This window comes from Choloepus didactylus, chromosome 21, assembly GCF_015220235.1.
Source record: "Choloepus didactylus isolate mChoDid1 chromosome 21, mChoDid1.pri, whole genome shotgun sequence".
Classification (NCBI taxonomy): Eukaryota; Metazoa; Chordata; class Mammalia; order Pilosa; family Megalonychidae; genus Choloepus; species Choloepus didactylus.
Genome location: NC_051327.1, coordinates 5,952,619 through 5,970,051, shown reverse-complemented (window position 1 = coordinate 5,970,051; position 17,433 = coordinate 5,952,619). Strand labels below are relative to the sequence as shown.

Here is a 17,433-nt window from a genome sequence, read left to right as displayed (position 1 = left end):
AACAGGGGCTGGGCAGCAGCCCAGCAATAGTGCTCACCCTGGATTATTCCTCATTTTACTTCAGACAAAGATGGCTGATGCCCAGTTACCCAGAGGCTGCCTGGTAGTGCTGTGAGAGTGGATCATGATATGCCTGAAACTTGACCTACAAATTAGGCACGGGCTTTATTCTGTGAGAACAAATGTGGGGTACCCATCAAAATCAGATATGAAGCTTTAGCAAAATACAAACGCCTAGGCCTTACCCCCAGATTCCTATTCAGTATTATCTGCAATATTCAATGGCTAGGTGTTTATATATATTTTAACTCCTAGTAGTTGGGGCAGGTTCTCTGAATGAGAACCTCAACAGCTCAGAAAACTTAAGTTTTGGAGAAACTGGTCAGAGAAAAAAAGACAAGACTTACCAAATCCCTATGAATCCAACCCAGTTCTCTCCCAGCTGGGCACCACTACCTAGTGGTGCTCTCCTTCCAACTCTGCTCACTTGGCAAAATGAAATATTTGTGACTAACCTGGTGAATTTGCACATGGTAGCAGCCTGGAACTTCCAAGCCAGAAGCAGCACTCGAAATTCCGCAGGGTCAACACATAGGTCATTGCAAAAGCGCTCCATGCCTTCCTCCAAAATTGCATCCTCCCGCTCATCCTTGTAGCGCCTGAACAGTTCTTCCAACCTCTGCAAGGAAGACTCCTCGGCATTGGATTTGGGCTCCCTCCCAGCATCTCCCGAGGATGTTGGCAGCTGGCAGACCTCAGTGGCAGTCTCTGACTTCTTGGTCCCATTGACCAGAATATCCCCACCTGGCTTGCCACAGGCTAGCGCCTGTTCCTCTCGGTGGCCTGCTCCCCGCCTACTGTGTGACTTGCTGCTGGGGTCACGGTCTCCATTCTTGCTGCCCAGAGTCGATGAGGGATTCTTGCATTTGGTGACGCACTGGCCCATGGTGCTGGTGGCCCGGCCTCTAGAGTGGCCCCCTCTGGACTGGATGCCCTCGCTGCCCCTGGCCCATGTGCCTCAACATGCCATCAGCCAGAGGAGCCAGGCAACCTGGAGGGAAATCAGAGTGCAGTCACCTCTGGACAGTGGAGACATGGTATGGACATTACCCCTCCAGGGACTGCCCATTGGTGCATCGTCCATTTTTGTGAGTCAGCAATGAACCAAGGGAGATCCCCAAGTCCCTGACCATCATACCACCGCCCTTATACACCAGGCTCTAGACCTTTACCTAGGAAATGCAGTTCTTCCAGTGGCTAGGGCACACATGGAAAACTAATAAGGGAAATTCCTAAAATTCTTAAAGTAACGTAGGTTACAAAGAGGTTGATTCATATGCAGAATGCCTCAAGGAAGACTACAGTTTTGCAAGAAATATTCCAGAGGAAATCTGTCTTGCCAACCTGCCATCACATAAGAAAGTTATGTGGACCTGAGTTAAGCCAGAAGGAGCAAATAAAATGTGCATCCCCCAGTCCCTAATGTCAACATTCCCAGATTTTTTAAGGAGGGTGAATAGGGAGAGGGGTTGGCCATAACTAAGAAGCTATATGGTCTCATAACGGTCTTTAAAAAGATGAGGTGAAGGATTTGCACTATTGAGACTACAAGTAGAGGCCAACCAAACAATGTGAAAGGTGTCTCTGGTTTCTCCAAATTCCCTTCGGGTCCTACACTGCACAGTAGGTGAAGGGGCCTGTCCCCACCCATCCACCAAAGCCTATATGCCAAACCAAGTATCCAGGTCTCCAAATGGAATCTCTAATGGTAGGTAACTGCTAGGTGAAAAAGAAAAGGCTCAAATAATACATAACAAACACTTCATGGTGGTTTACACTTACATAATTAAAAAGTATTTTTTAAAGAATGACTAGAAATTTCTGAGGCCAGGGTGGGATAGTTTCTCTTAGACTATCTATTAGGGACTCTTAATTCCTACCTTCAACTAGTCCACTGGAAGATGCATTTACAATTTAGTACTTAATTATAAAATTTACAAGCTGCTATAATTGCAGCCACTGAAATTATGATAAAATATGGACCAGGGTCCAGGAGAAGTACAGTAGGAAAAGCAGACTCCAAACCAAATCAAAGTCATTCCCATGCTTCCTGGCTCTACGGAGCTTTTGTGGGCTTTCATGATCCAAATTAAAAGCCCTTAGGGGACTAGCAGTGGAGTAGAAGGGTGGTTTATCACGAAAGGTGGAAGTTCTACGCTTTACCTAAAAAACTTAGCTACCTCCTCCAAATAGCGCCTGGATAAAATCAAGGTTAACTTCAAAAAGAATTCTAATGGTAAGCTTTGAATGTACAAGTTTAAAATGAAGACCAGAATCATTCCTGTCATTACTGGAAACTGTTCTTATCGGGGTGTGTCCCATTCTCCACCCTCAAAGAGAATAAATGACAAAAAGACATGCCTATACTTGCCCTCCAAAGACTTGCAGTTTCAAAATACACTGAAACCCTTATATGGGTGTTTTAATGTGGACCCAAGTAAGAAGTCTTTTTTTTGTTTTAAGAGTACAGCTAATAGCAATAAGCATAACCTATTAAAATTTTTAAAGGCAAGGGGTTATTTCTTGGAAGACCATTATACAAGGGAAACAACTGTTCTAGCTGAATTATTTCAAAACAAGCAGATCTATACCATGTGGAGGTTCTGGTTTCCAGATTTGTGTTTCTAAAGACCAGAGTGCTGAAAGAAACAAAAGGCCCAAACTTCCACAAACCCCACATGTTCACAGACTGGCAGCTCTAACTCCCAAGCACACTCAGGGTTTGCTGCTCAGCTCCCGCCGTGGAGGATGCCAGGATACCCAGAGAGATAAGAGGATTTTTCCAGGCCTCCATCTGACCTACCTACCTCAGGCCACTTGCCCCCACCCACCAGACAGATGCGGCATTACACTCGCTTCCTGCAAATCCTGGCACCAAGGCCTGCAGGTAGGGACAGAACAGATGGGACTCCCTCCTCCAGAAAGGCCCTAATCCCATTTACCCGACAGGCCCTCCATGTAAGAGCATCTTTGAGAACCTGACAGCAGAACCAGCTGAAACCTGAAGGCCCAGCAGATGAAAAAAGGAGAGTAAGATCCATTTAGACAGATGTTCAATCAGCAGGTGTCAGAAGGATCCCTTCCTCCCCTTCTGGCCCCATCTTTCAAATGGCCCCATTCCAGCTAAGCATGTGGTGGTCTCAATCCAGAAGAAAATAACTGCAGTCTGATGAGGATGGCCCCTTTCTCTGGGAAAATACTTTGGATTCTAGCACTGTTGCCAGGCTCAATGGTAGTGCTGAGCCCTGTGTCCCAGGCTGGCAGCACTTCAAGTGTTTCAAATTGAAAGTTTCTCTGGACCCACTCCACTGACTGCTGGCCAATTGCTAATAATAGTTATCAATTTTTGAGCACTTGACAGGGTGCCAGGCACTAAGCTGTGTACTTTTTTGGATCTTAACTCATAAATCCTCACACCACAACACCATAAGGTAGGTACTATTAAAACCCCATTTAAAGACAAGGAAACTGAGGCTCAGGGTAAAGTAAATTGCCCAAGATTACATAACTAACAGAACCAGGGTATGTCTGACTCAAAAGACCATATGCTAGACTAGACTATTAGGCCATTGACGGCAGAGCACCCAGGGTACGCCTGCAGAGGGGTGAGCTCAGGAGTGACCCCACAGCTTGCTCAGAGCAGCAAGTCTGTGCCTAGTTCTCAAGAAGGGTGCCCCCAACTCCAAGGCCAGCCCACCTGCCCCAATCCCAGAGGTCTGCGATCTTTCAGACCATCAGAATGTCTAACAACTCCAGCTCTGAAGGCAAATCCCAACTCTGCCACTGGCTACTTGTCTGACCCTGAGCAAGACATTTAATGATCAAAACCTGAATCTCTTCAATCTGTAAAATGATACCTGTCTCCTTGAGGTGTTGTGAGGATTCTGCCAGGCAATGCATATAAAGGATACCCCACATACGTTGCTCAACTTACAGAAAACACTCGCTATGATAGGTTTTGTTATTATTAGCAGCCCGTTGGAAGCCCTAGCTGTTGGCCTGTATGAACAATGGGCTCCAGGCCTCCACTTCCCCACTTCCTACCCCCACCTTAACCCTTAGCTGGGGATCCTCTCCTGCTCAAAAATAAACCAGACAATTGAACCAAAACGCTGACCCTGCTCAACTGCACCACTGTGTTGACCACCCTGGGTACCAGACTATCTGCAGGCCTGGACTTCCTTGTGACTGATCCTGGATAAAACTCTATGGACAGACTTTAAACTGCTGGCCACTTCCTGTCTGTGATCTGGGGCAGGTTTTCAGGCCCTTCCAAACTTTCAAGGCTTTGTCTTAGCTCTGTGGGGTCACAAAATACAGGATTTTCTGGCTTGCTACTTGTTTTTCCTCCATTTAATGGAACTGCCTTCCCAGTCGGGCCTCCTACCCATCACTACCACCACTCTGCAGTGCACAGCCTCTGCAAGACCTGGGCATCTGTGAGCCAAATTTTTCATCAGTAATAAAGCATCATTATTAATGAACATCGCTTTGTATTTGTTAGTATGCCATAATAGCTATATATAAATGTACCTCTGTGAAATAATTACCCCCATTTTATAGGAAAAGAAATGGAAGCACAACTAGGTTAAGGAGCCTGTCTAGGAAGGGAGAAACCAACAGCACAGTAATTAAGAGGAAGATCCCTGGGATCAGACATGCCTGGAGTTGAATCGTGACCATCAGCATCTAACTTTAAAATGGGGGTGATGATGGCATCTGTATGTCAAAAGACTGCTGGGTAGATAAAATGAATTAATCTATGTAAAATGCTCTGCTCAATACTTGGCTCACAAAAAGCATTCAATAAGTGTTAGACTTTATTTTAGCTGTTACTATTATTGCAAAGTCAGTGACAGAAACAAGTCTCCCTTCTCCCAGAACACTGCTCCTTTCAGCAACCAGTTCAGCTCTGCCTTGGCAATTCAGGTATGCAGCAGCTCTCTTGTTCTCACAAGTCACTCTGCCCTTCTTCCTAATTTAAATGGGCTGAATGGAGCCAAAGATAAGGAGGAGTAGGGGAAAAGGAAAGGCAGGAAGAATAAAGAAAAAAAAGCACCACAAACCCAGGACCTACTTCTAAGCAGTTATAGCTTTGGGTGTTTACCTGAAAGATAGAAGACAGCAACTCTGCTCAGCCCTACTCAGTCTTATGCTGGACCTGGATCAGCCTCTAGCTTTTCTCCCTCAATCTTGGCTCCCAACAGCTTCTACATTCCTCTGTATCTTCCTTCCCTCCACATTAGCCTCCAGATTCCCTCCTCCCCTGTGCCAGCCCTGGCTGCTATTTCCAGGAATGGGCTTGGCTACTGGCCTGGCCCGAGGCCTCAAGCAGGCACTGCTGGGCCCAGAGGGCAATCCCGGAGGCTGGGGTCAGTCCATCCCTGTGGATCCTCTAGCTCCCAAGAGAGATCAGGAAGCTGCTCCCTAAAGGGAAGTCCTGCCCTCTAGGGGCTTACTATCTACTGCTAAGAGAGAACTGCCTCTTCTGGAACAGAACTCCCACGAGGGCAAAGCCACACAATGACTTTGTAACTGGGCATAGGCAAAAGCGAAAGAAGTGTGAACTGAGGGTATTGGAAAGAAAGGCAGAGGGAGTGAGGAAAAGGAACCAGTGTTTAGGGAGATGGGGCTCCATGCTTCACATGCATTATCACCATCACACCTCACAACAGCCCTGGGAAAGAGGTTGTCATAGATTTTACAGATAAAGAAAATGAGTTTTAACTTTTAAGCAGTAGGACTGGGAAATAAAATCAGATCTGTCAGTTTCCAAAGTCCATGCCAGGGAAGGTGTCATGGAAAAGGTAGGGCTTGTTCTGGCCCATAAATGGCTAGAGGTATAAATGGAAGGAAAGAGGGAAAGGGCCAATATGGTTGGCCCAGTCTAGAGGCGACTTAAAAATATATATAATAGCATTATTTAAAAAATAATTACCTACATTTACTGAATGTTTACATAGTCTGTCCTAGCACTGTGCTAAGAGCTTTACATGAGTTGCTGTATTTAAGCCACTACCACCCCATGAGGGAGATAGCATAATCTTGATTTCAGAGACAGGGAAACTTCATGGAGGTTAAGGGATTTGGCCTGAGGTCACACAGGCAATACATGAAGGAGAAGAGAGTCAAACCCAGGCAGCCTGATTGTAAATTCTCTACTTTACCTCAATGGTCCCACTAATGTTCTGTGCTATGCCGTGCCAGGATATACCCCTTCCCTAAGGGGACAACGATGGCCCAAGAACAACACATACATTAACAACACCCAAGTGAACTCCAGAAGTCCTGAGCTGATACGAACATTAAATTCCCAGGAGACCTCTGGTTTTGGTCCAGGATCTCCCTAAGCTATGTTTGCGTCCTTGAACAAAGTCACTTAGCCTCTCTGAGTTTTGGTGACCCCAATATTAGAGTGAGGGGTCTGGACTAGTCCTTCCAACCTCTAATATTCTGGGCCTACTTTCATCTTTTTGGCATCCAAATAGGCTGAAGTTCTCAATTTGGAACCCTCTGAGGACAGGCTTTTGCCTCCATAAATGAACTGCATAAGGCTAACACCCACTTCCTTGCCCAAACCTATAAGAGCCAAGGAAAAATAAAATAAGTCTGAAAGGAGAAAGCAAAGCTATTCCAATCCAAACAAAGGATGGCAGATAATGTTTTTGCTGTCTTCCCTCTCCCTAATCACCTTATTTGATCTCTACAGGGTCAGCAATAGGCCCTGACATATGGAAAACAGACCAGAGCAAGATGGCTCATGGGGCCGCTGGTTGGGTCAGGAAGCCTGCTCAGAGGAATGCTATGCTGGCTGCTGACAGGAGCCTGTCACCAAGGTAATGAGGAGCCAAAGAACAGGAGGCAAATGCTGGCACCAGAAAACAGTATCAGCAAGGACTTGAGATCTGCTCTGAGGCTTCCTTAAGAGAAGGAACCAATCCGATCCACCTCTCCATTCTGTTCCAATCTAGAGTCTATTCAGTAGCTAGAACACTACTGACAGGTATTGGTGTTTCTACATATTAGCAAAAAGAAACTTATCTTTTCAACTCTCATCTCAACAGTTTGTAGAATTAGTTGGGTGCATCTTTTTATTTCTCACTATCTATGCCAGATACCCAAAGGCCAGAGAACATGGGTCCATGATTTTCTCCAACTGCCAGGGTCTGAAGCAGCTGTACCAGGAGAAAGCATTCCCCCAAGGACTGTCAAAAGAAAGACCAGAAGAGACCCTTATTCCACCTGGCAGCCACACTTGGAATGACTTGAGAAAAAGACAGAAAATAGGTGACATCCATTTGTAAACCACTTCCTAGAAAGTTAATGTGCAAAAATAACAAGGAGGAAAGATTGAGGGAGTATTTTAAATGCAGAGTCATTGCTGTCACTTGGAACTTGGGACTTAAAGATCACCTTTGAAATTAGGTCTTGCCCAGACCTACTTGTGAGGGAACACTGTTCCCTCTGCCAAAGCAAACAAGTCCTGTCTGCTTCTACTTTCATGCTTGTAAAAAGACTTTTTGTCCGAAAATGTACTGCAGTGGTAAACTAAGACAGCAGCTCCAGTAGTGTTGGGTAGGAACACATGACTTTATACCTCAACCAACCCCCGAAGTGCAAAAGAAAAGAGGGATGAAGGAAGGGCAAAAGGAAGGGAGGAAGGCAGAGAAGGAGAAAGGGTAAATTTTTAAAAAAAGAAAATAAACCAACTGGTTATATTTCTGTAAAAGAATATGAGGTCACATGACTAAGACCAGCCAGCTTAGCACAAAGTAATTTTCTTTTTCTTGTGAAAGTGCACTTACTTCAAATACACTAAAAAGAATATATATCTGGTTGAGGCCTGAGGACTCTAGCCAGTGTTGGCTGGCTTGAACAAATACTACCAAGCCAACACAAACACGTGCCAAGGAGTTTCCAAATACCAAATAATGAAGCATTTTTGGTCTCCAGATTTCAGAGCTACATGTTTAATCTCACATGAATCACCAAAAAAGGTCTGTATCTTTTTACTGACCCTCACATGAAATATTTTTTACCATCACTAATGATCTCGGCGAGTCTGACTCCCTATTTAAGGCAAGCAGGGCATCATTAGGGGCACCAGATTTCTAGATGAGCCCTTCTTTTTGTTTGTGCACCAGCTTTGTAAATTACTTCAGTTCAGGAAGGGTGTACTGTGGTATATACACACAACAGAATACTGAACAGCTGCAAAAAGGAATGAAGTCATGAAGCATGCAACTAGGTGAGTGAGCCTCGAGGACATTATGTTGAGTGAAATAAGCCAAAAACAAAAGGACAAATATTGTAAGGCCTCACTAATATAAAATTACTATAATGAGCAAATGCTGAGAATTGAATTTGAAAGCATAGGTACCAGGGGATAGAATATGGACAGAGATTGGGCAATCAATGATGCAGGAGAGCAGAGTGTTCAATGAGACTTGCTGTGAAGATTCATAGATTGTAAGGTCTTACAGCAGTCACCTCCATTCCTGAGTTTTGACTGTTATTTAGGTGACGTTTATGTAGTACAGAATTTATATTCTCTGTAACACACTTTCTAATATAACCTATATGGTCACAGTCTATTTAAATGACTTAGTTGCATGGACCCTAGAATGGGGAATGAGATCTTGTTATTCTGTACAGGTTATCATGATACCCCATTGCACCCCAGAGTACTTTGGACAGAAAATAATAAAGTATTTGCAAAGTCCCCTTGAGGGACTAGGGGAGAATGAGAAAATATTAAACTTCCTCACCTGCGGCCGCCTGATATTCCCACAAGCATTAGGGAATCCCAATTTAGTAAGTCAAGCCCTTGATCTTGGGGCTTGCCCTTATGAAACTTATTCTAGCAAAGGAGAAGCTAAGCCTACTTATAATTATTCCTAAGAGTCACCCCCAGAGAACCTCTTTTGTTGCTCAGATGTGACCTCCTTCTCTCAGACAACTATGCAAATAAACTCACCACCCTCCCCCACTACATCGGACTTGACTCCCAGGGGGTGTAAGTCTCCCTCGCAACAAGGGACAGGACTCCCAGGGATGAGCCTGACACTGGCATCGTGAGACTGAGAATGCCGTCTTGGCCAAAAGGGGGAAAAGAAATGAAACAAAATAAAGCTTCAATGGCTGAGAGATCTCAAATAGTCAAGAGGTCAATCTGGAGGTTATTCTTATGCATTATATATATATTCCTTTTTTAGCTTCTAGTGTATTAGAATAGCTAGAAGGAAATACCTGAATCTGTTGAATAGTAATCCAGAAGACTTGACTATTGATTACTGTAAAACTATATAACTTTTATCATGTGACTGTGTGATAGTGGAGACCTGGTGACTGACACTCCCTTTAACCAGTGTATGGGCAGATGAGTAATAAAATGATAAAAATACAGAAATAATGGGGGGATAAAGGGGTATGGAACTGTTTAGGTTGTCTTTTTTTTTCCCTTTTGTAAATATTTTTTTTCTTTATTTTGGAGTATTGAAAATGGATTGTGGCAATGAATGCATAACTATAATGTACTGTGAGCCACTGATTGTATACTTTGGATGGATTATATGGTGTGTGAGTGTATCTCAATAAAATTGCATTAAAAAAATTACTTCTGTTCAAAACCAGAGCATTGTCTTGGATTTGTGCTCCATGATACCAAAATCAAAATGCCATGCCCCTAACACTCTTCATTTCTGATCTTATGCTTACAGCGTCTTTTTTTCCTTTTAGGATAGAGCCTTATTAGACCCCAATGAAGGCAAAACCTCTGATTAGGCACTAAAATTCCACTAATTCCCTGCTTCCAGTTAGCATATGGATACCAGCCACCTTAGAGATTTCCCTGATTGTAGCTGATCAGTGTTCAAACATCCAATTACCACTTCAACTCTTCATTTTTCAGTCACCTTTGAGGAATTCACTAGTCAGTGACTGACTGAAAGACATAAAATACATATACAGTATATATACAATATATATAAAATATATAATGTAAAATATATATAAATATAACTGGAGATGAGATTATGTTTTTGCATCTAAGTACAAGGGAAGGCAAGAAAGGGAATTGTGAAATGGAGTCAAAAGACGAGGAAGGAACCCAATATAAAGATGATAAATGACTGCATCCAAATGTCTTCAACAGGCACCTGAGTGACCACAAATGTATAGATGTGGTTTCTAGAACCGTATTTCCTTTAAGTAGGCCTCAGGTTCATCACTTGGTAACTAATCAATCTTCTAATGCTCACTAATACTTTTTTAAAAAAATCCAAATCCATTAAGACCATTTATCAGTTTTTTCCTAGAGGCCCATGATGGAGGCTGACTGCTAATGCAAAGTAGAAGGGAAGAGGAAGAGGGGCAGAGAAAAGACCTGTATAATAAAATAACTGCTGGTTTTCAACCACATCATCAAACTGGTCAGAGAAATAATGAAGCCATTAAGGCTTTCCTTCCTGCTGCCAAACCCAAAAATATTATATATTTATTCTGTGGGGCTTAGAAAATACAAAGAAGCATATAGATTAAAAAAAAAAAAAAGCCACCTAGTCTTTTCTGCAAGCACATATGAATATACACATAAATACATACATATATAAATTATGCACATGTAACTTTTAAACAAAACTGGGGTTGTATTGTACATCCTATTTTGCAAACTTTTCCAGTGAACTCTTTTCTCATAAAAATCTTCTCTCATAAAATGCTTAAAGAAGAACAGCAATTCAACTGTAGAACTGGAATCATTTGTAACAAAGGGATGGTATCACTACTAACTCTCCAGCTATTTCACATAAACTATAGACACTATATCCTACTATCCAATCTGTCAAAAATCTGGGACTGCATTGCTGAAGGGGGCAAAAAAGTCGAGACTCTTAGTGTTAAAATATATTTAATAACTAGAAAAGTATTCTATTGAATGGTGGTAGCATAATTTATCAGTATAAACTTATACATTTAGGTTGCTTCAAATAGTTCACAACTATAAACAATACTGGGATAATAAACAGAGCATGCAGCTAAAACTCAACACATTTATAATTATTTCCTGAGAAATTCCTACAAATGCAACCAATGATCAATGAATCAGAGGACAGGTAAAAAAAAATTATATATATATATTCAAACTACCAACAAAGTTGTCAATTTATACTGGTAATATATTGAGAGTGCATATTTCTCCCAATACCTTCTTACAATATTTGCCAACTAATTCAATTTCCTTAAATAAAGGTAATCCTTACCAAAAGCAAAAAATTCCAAAATATGCCATTAGAATGCTATTTAAAAGATAAACCTTCCCAACCGTAATGTTTACAACCTTAAGAGACTTCCTTCAAGCAGATGTGCCACATCAGAGCACTTACAGCTACTTTATTCTACTGTATATATATTTTCTGCCATTTTCACGTTCCTAAAGAGGTACCTCCTCCCAGCATTCAGACAACATGTGAAAGGCTGTAAAGCAAGAGCTCCCGGAAGTCTTTCTTTGCAATAAGAACACGATCAATCTTCCTGATTATCGTGAAATAGGAATTTGATCTAAACCACATCCTATGAAACTGAAAGACCAGATCTGACCAGAACCTGGCTATCCTCTTGGTTTCAATTACTATCACTGAAACAATTTTTCTTTGATTTTAAGTGCTGAAGCGCCTATTTAGAAAGTGTTCAGGTTTCAAAGACAGTGACAGGAAATGCTCATGTTTATGTGTCTTTATTGGAAACACATTCCCAGCAGATTGAAACTTGAGGCCCCAAGGTTTGCGCTTTGCTTTTTTTTTTTAAAATAGTTACTTATTTCACAAATACATATTCATATGCCACAAGGCTGCAAGGTACATTAATATGTGTAAAGATATGCAGATAATTAAACCAAAAATAGAGCCTTATACCTGATGGGAGGTATACCATGGTATTACAGCTTTGTAAAGTAAGACATTTGAAGATTCCTGTCCACTGACTGCCAAAATTGCCACCACCTAATGGCCACTGCAATGCTGTTAAAACTATGCCATAGCCGCTAATCCCAATTTTAAGAAAAAACAGACTGAAAAAATTCTCAAGTAAAGCAACAGCACCATAAACTCTCTTGATCATTGCCTCCTTTGAAATTCTGATGAAAGCTATAGACCCCAGAATAAACCGTGCATACACACACACACACTCAAATTTTACATACAATTATGTTATGGGGGGGGTCATGAAATTATATGCAACTTTTCTAAATTGTGTCAAGTGTTTTACCTGTAGTACAACCACATTCATGTGTCTCATTCAAAAACTAGTTGTTTTTCTAGAGTAATGAAAATGTTCTAAAACTGATCATGGGGTTGTATGCACAACTATGTGATGATACTGTGAGCCAGTGACTGTATCCTTGGGATAGTTTGTATGGCATGTGAATATATCTCAATAAAACTGCATTAAAAAAAAACAACTGTGGAAATACTGCAGCTCCTATGGCTGTGCAGTACAGCTGTACGCCTTCCCAGGAAGGACATTACACGCTGTGAATGCAGAATGACTAGGTTTCCACAGCCCAGCTCTACCAGCTCCCCAACACATACTGACTCACCACACCTCAGTTTTCTCATCTGAAAACTGGGAAAATAATAATGCCTATCAAAGACTCAATGTGAAGAATAAATGGCTCCTTCAGATCAGATGGCTCTCAGCCCACATGCTGAGTCAATTTCCCTGTATCTAAAGCATCATCCCAATCTGATCCAACATAACACCCTTTTATTCCTTGACAGCACATACCACTCTCTGAAATTCCTATTTGTTGACTTTTTTTATTGTCTGATTCTCCTACTGGAAGGGAGGCACCACAGGAGCAGGAATTGTATCTGTCTTATTCATCACTTTATCCCATGCACCTATGCTTTGTGGCACATAGCAGGTATTCAGCAAAAATTTGTTGCATGGATAATAATCACTGACACTTATGAGCATTTACTCTGTACTAGACACCAGTCTTTGCACTTTAAATGTATTAACTCAGGAGTTCACGAATGCCCCTAGAACCTAGTTAGTACTCAATAAATTGTCGCTATTAATACCATATTCTAATTATTATAATGATAATGTTAACAAATAGTCAACAGTTGAGTAGCAAATACTAATCACTCTGAGGATGCAGAATTCAACTTCACATCCTGAAAGCTGGTTCCTAAGACCCAATTTTTCCTGGACCTCTCCCAGCACCTGCCACCTTCAGAGAGAAGAGAAAGTAGGGAAGTATGTCACTGTTCCAACTAAGCCTTACTTCATCAGTTTCTCAGATAATCTGATGAGAACACGGCTTCTCAGCCAGAAGTCTACTGGCTCTGTTTCTCCTCACTCCACAAGCTAATTTTCACCTCAAACACAGTGAAAGCTAAAATTTGAATCTGAAACAGGGAGATATTCATCCTATCATGCCTCTTTTTGACCTGCATCTCAGTCACTTGGGAAAAATTCACATTATTAACAGAAATCACTCCTGCTTCTTGCTTTCCACAAGGGACTAAGTTCAAAGGATTTATTCAAGCCCATGGCCATGTAGAACTCTAGAAGGTCCAGGGTTCACCAATTGAGTGCATTCTAGTGAAAAGTCTTCAAAACGTTGAACTGTGTGTCTGCCCCCTCAATCAACAAAGGCATAATTAAAGGCATTTGGAGATATAAGAGCAAAAGAAGCAGCTTTTTGGAGTGCTTGCATACCGGCTTATTTTAAGTAGGGATTCAACTGGACTCTAAATGCTTCAACAAAGCCAGCTTTACAGTTAATGAGATATCTGATGGCACTATATTTATTAAAACTCATTTGATGACACTGGCTTTTAACTCTGAGGGCTGGAGTACATACCTTGTCAAAGAGGACAAGAAATGTGGACTACCATGATCCTCCATCTCTGTAAAACCCCTGGAGATAAATGGACTCTACATCATTCGATGGCAAGAAAAGGCCAAGAATGAAAGTCCTAATCAAGGCCTCCAAAGCCTGGTGCACTTGCCAAGAAAGCAAAGAACAGATTCCACCTCCGCTGGCTGGCAAGCCCACATTCTGCTATAAACGTGAAAGAGTCAGCTCTTGCTCTTCCTGCCCCCAGGCCCAGTTACGATATTTGGGGAGGAGAAAGAACAGCAACACTGGGGATTTTTCTAGGAGAGTGTTTTATAAAAATCGAGCTTCCAATTTTAGGTCTAAAACTGAAATGAAAAAAAGCCAGAATTAGAAGTTTGTTTTAGCACAAGTCATTGAAAATTACAAGTTTAAGTGCTGTTAGCTGGGGAGGGGGGAATCATACCACCACATGATCTCTCAGTAAGTCATGAAAAAATAGTGCTGGCTTGTTTAACAGTGGACGGCCACCAGTGACAGAATTACTAAGTCCACTTGTGTCAGATAATGAAAAACCAAACTGACACTCCTCCTACATTTGTTTCAGCAGTGGCAGGACTGACACAAATGAAATGCAGCAGCGACTTACAAGGCAAAAACATTAATAAATCTTTTGTGAAGTTAGTCAAAGAGGAAATATTTGGAATCCTGAATAATGACTCACTTTTCAGAAATTAAACCAGATTAACAGGGAAAAAAACCTCTGAACTATTAATAAATCGCTAACCAACACATTTCTGGATTTCTAAAGCCCATTCTAGATTAACATACCTTTGTGTCAAAGTAAAAGTCATGTGCAGATAACACTATCTGGATTCAAGCTTGAGGAAGAGATGTCTCAGCATCTAAATCCCAGTGATAAACACATTTAAATATCAAAATGTCCAGGTCTCAAAAAATGATTACAAAACACAAGAAACAGGAAGTGATGGCACAGGCAATGGAGAAATAAAGCATTGGAAACTATCAATAAAGAGGACCACACTTGGAACACACCACAGACTTAAAAAAAAATGGTCCTAGATATGCTCAAAGAACTAAAGGAAAACACCAACAAAGAACTAAAGGAAATCAGGAAAATTAAAGGTGGACACAACGAGAATATAGAGATGGAAATTATGGAAAGGCACCAAAAAGAGCTGAAGACCACAGTAACAAAAATTAAAAATCCCCTAGAGGAGTTCCACAGCAGATTGGAGCTGGCAGAAGAAACTAATCAGTGAACTTGAAGAAAAGCCAATTGATACCTAGTCTGAGTAGCAGAAAGAAGAAGAGTGATCAGAGCCTGAGAGACCAGTGGAAAACCATCAAATGCACCAATACATGCATTGTGGGAGTCCCAGAAAAAGAAAGGGGCAGGGAGAACATTCAAAGAAATAATGCTGAAAACTTCCTCCAAATTTAATGAAAGACATGAATATATATGCCCAAGACACTCAATCAACTCCAAACAGGATAAACCCAAATAGACCCACACTGTGGCTAATATAATCAAACTGTCAAATGCCAAAAATAGAGAGAGAATTCTGGAAGCTGCAAAAGAGAAGCAATGTGTCATGTACAAGGGAGCCTCAACAATTTTAAGTGCCAATTTCTCCTCAGAAACCGTGGAGGCAAGAAGGCAGTAAGATGACATATTTAAAGTACTGAAAGCAAAAAATTGTCAAACAAGAATTCTGTATCCGGCAAAAGTGTCTTTCAAAACTGAGTGAACAAGTAAGACATTCCCAGATAAACAAAAGCTGAGGGAGTTTGTCAGCACTATACCAGCACTACAAGAGATGCTGAAGGGAGTTCTGTAGGGAAGGACAACAGACGATAGATTGAAGCAGCATGAAGAAATAAAAATCTCCAGTTAAGGGTAATGACATGGGTAAAATAAATGCCACTTCTACTGAATTTTTGGTTTGTCACCCCAATTTTTATTTCCTACAGCATCTAAAAGGCAAATATCTAAAATGTAATGAGAAATAGTGGTTTTGGACTCAATGTATAAACATGTAATTTGTGACAAGAACTACATAAAGGTGGGGGGAGGGCAGAGGGTTACAGGAACATAGTTTGTGTCTGTTGACATTAAGCTGGTATCAAAGCAAATGAGATTGTTATATACATTTAGGCTGTTATATTTAAACTCCGTGGCAACTACAAAGAAAATATCAGAGATTATGCAAGCTCAGAGAAACAGAAACTAGAGTATAGGCAGCCAGAAGCAGGGACAGGAGAATGGGGAGTTTATACAAAATGTGTAATGGGTTTCTGTTTGGGAAGATGGGAAAATTTCAGTAATAGAACATGGCGAGGGTAATGCAACGTATTGAATGTGATTAATCCTACTGAATAGTATGTTTGGGAGTGGTTAAAATGGGAAATTTTATGTTGTATATATGTTCTCACAATTAAAAAGAGAGAGAGCAACTAAAGAGATAATAATAATTAAATATAATACATGATCCTGGAAGGGATCTAACAACAAAGAGGAGGCACAAAAAGCTCAAAAAGGCTCAAAAGGACATATTGGGACATACAAAAAAACTAGAATACATACTGTAAGCTTTATATCAATGTTACAATTCCTCAAACTTGTTAACTGCACTTGAGGATTACCTTGTTTTTAGGAAATGTACATGAGAATATTAAGGGTGCAAGGAATACATTGTATTCAACCTACATACAAGTGTTCAGAAAACAGACAGATAGATCAATGGAAAGATGGATTGACAGACTGATGGAGAGACAGAATGATATGGCAAAAGTGGCAAAATGTTAAAATTGGCAGCTCTGGGTAGCTGGGGAATAGGGTATGTTGGAGTTTTCTGTGTGGAGTTTGTATTATTTTTGTAACTGTCCTGTAAGTTTGAAAGCATTGCAAAGTAAAATGTTTAAAATCAAAAAAAAAAAAAACAAGTACAGGCATTGAACAGTCAGTTGCCACCCTTTCAGTTATCAAAATCACTCTGATGGAACTAGGAAAGAACAACAAAAATTAATCTTCGGGCCTAGATGGATACTGTAATGGTAAGTAAGATAGTAAAGGTCTCCCCAAAGGGCTTCTGGGGACGATAAATTGTAAACCAAATCCACTTCTGCCAGGCAAGCAGGATTACATCCTCTTCAGCCAGGTTACTACTCAATATGACCAACGGGCTTATCAAAATGGGAGTCATGATCCCCCACGGCTCAGCAAAAGGCACAGTCATCCTTCTCACTGCACCATCAGTTTGCTGCTATCAACTACTCACTGGAAGAGAAGTCAATAGAACATTTTTAAAAACAATTCTGACACTTGTTTTTTTCCAGGTCAAACATAAAAAAACAAAACAACAATAACAACCAAAAAACAAACAAACAAACAAACACAAAAAAGAAGAAAAATATTTCATTAATTTCTCCCCCAGTAAGTTCTCTGGACTAAATATTTTTCATGTCTATTACGAAGCAAACCTTGAATGCATTATACATTATTTTAC

The 17,433-nt window shown here is 41.0% G+C and overlaps 2 protein-coding genes across 4 annotated transcripts in view; one reads left to right on the top strand and one right to left on the bottom strand.

The window, feature by feature from the left end:
* Positions 1-8,357, top strand: part of REXO5 (RNA exonuclease 5) — a 68,671-nt gene extending 60,314 nt beyond the window's left edge. For both annotated transcript variants that reach the window (XR_005213616.1, XM_037814657.1), the window contains one exon: positions 6,770-8,357. Coding sequence is in view for 1 of the 2 variants with exons in the window: in XM_037814657.1 (XP_037670585.1) it covers positions 6,770-6,788 (19 nt within the window). In the remaining variant the exon portion in view is untranslated. The remainder of the gene's footprint in view (positions 1-6,769) is intronic.
* The window catches only part of DCUN1D3 (defective in cullin neddylation 1 domain containing 3), a 40,280-nt gene that overhangs the window by 1,813 nt on the left and 21,034 nt on the right, over positions 1-17,433 (bottom strand). For both annotated transcript variants that reach the window (XM_037814676.1, XM_037814675.1), the window contains exon 2: positions 516-1,051. In XM_037814676.1, the coding sequence (XP_037670604.1) occupies positions 516-946 (431 nt within the window). In that variant the 5' untranslated portion in view covers positions 947-1,051. The remainder of the gene's footprint in view (positions 1-515; positions 1,052-17,433) is intronic.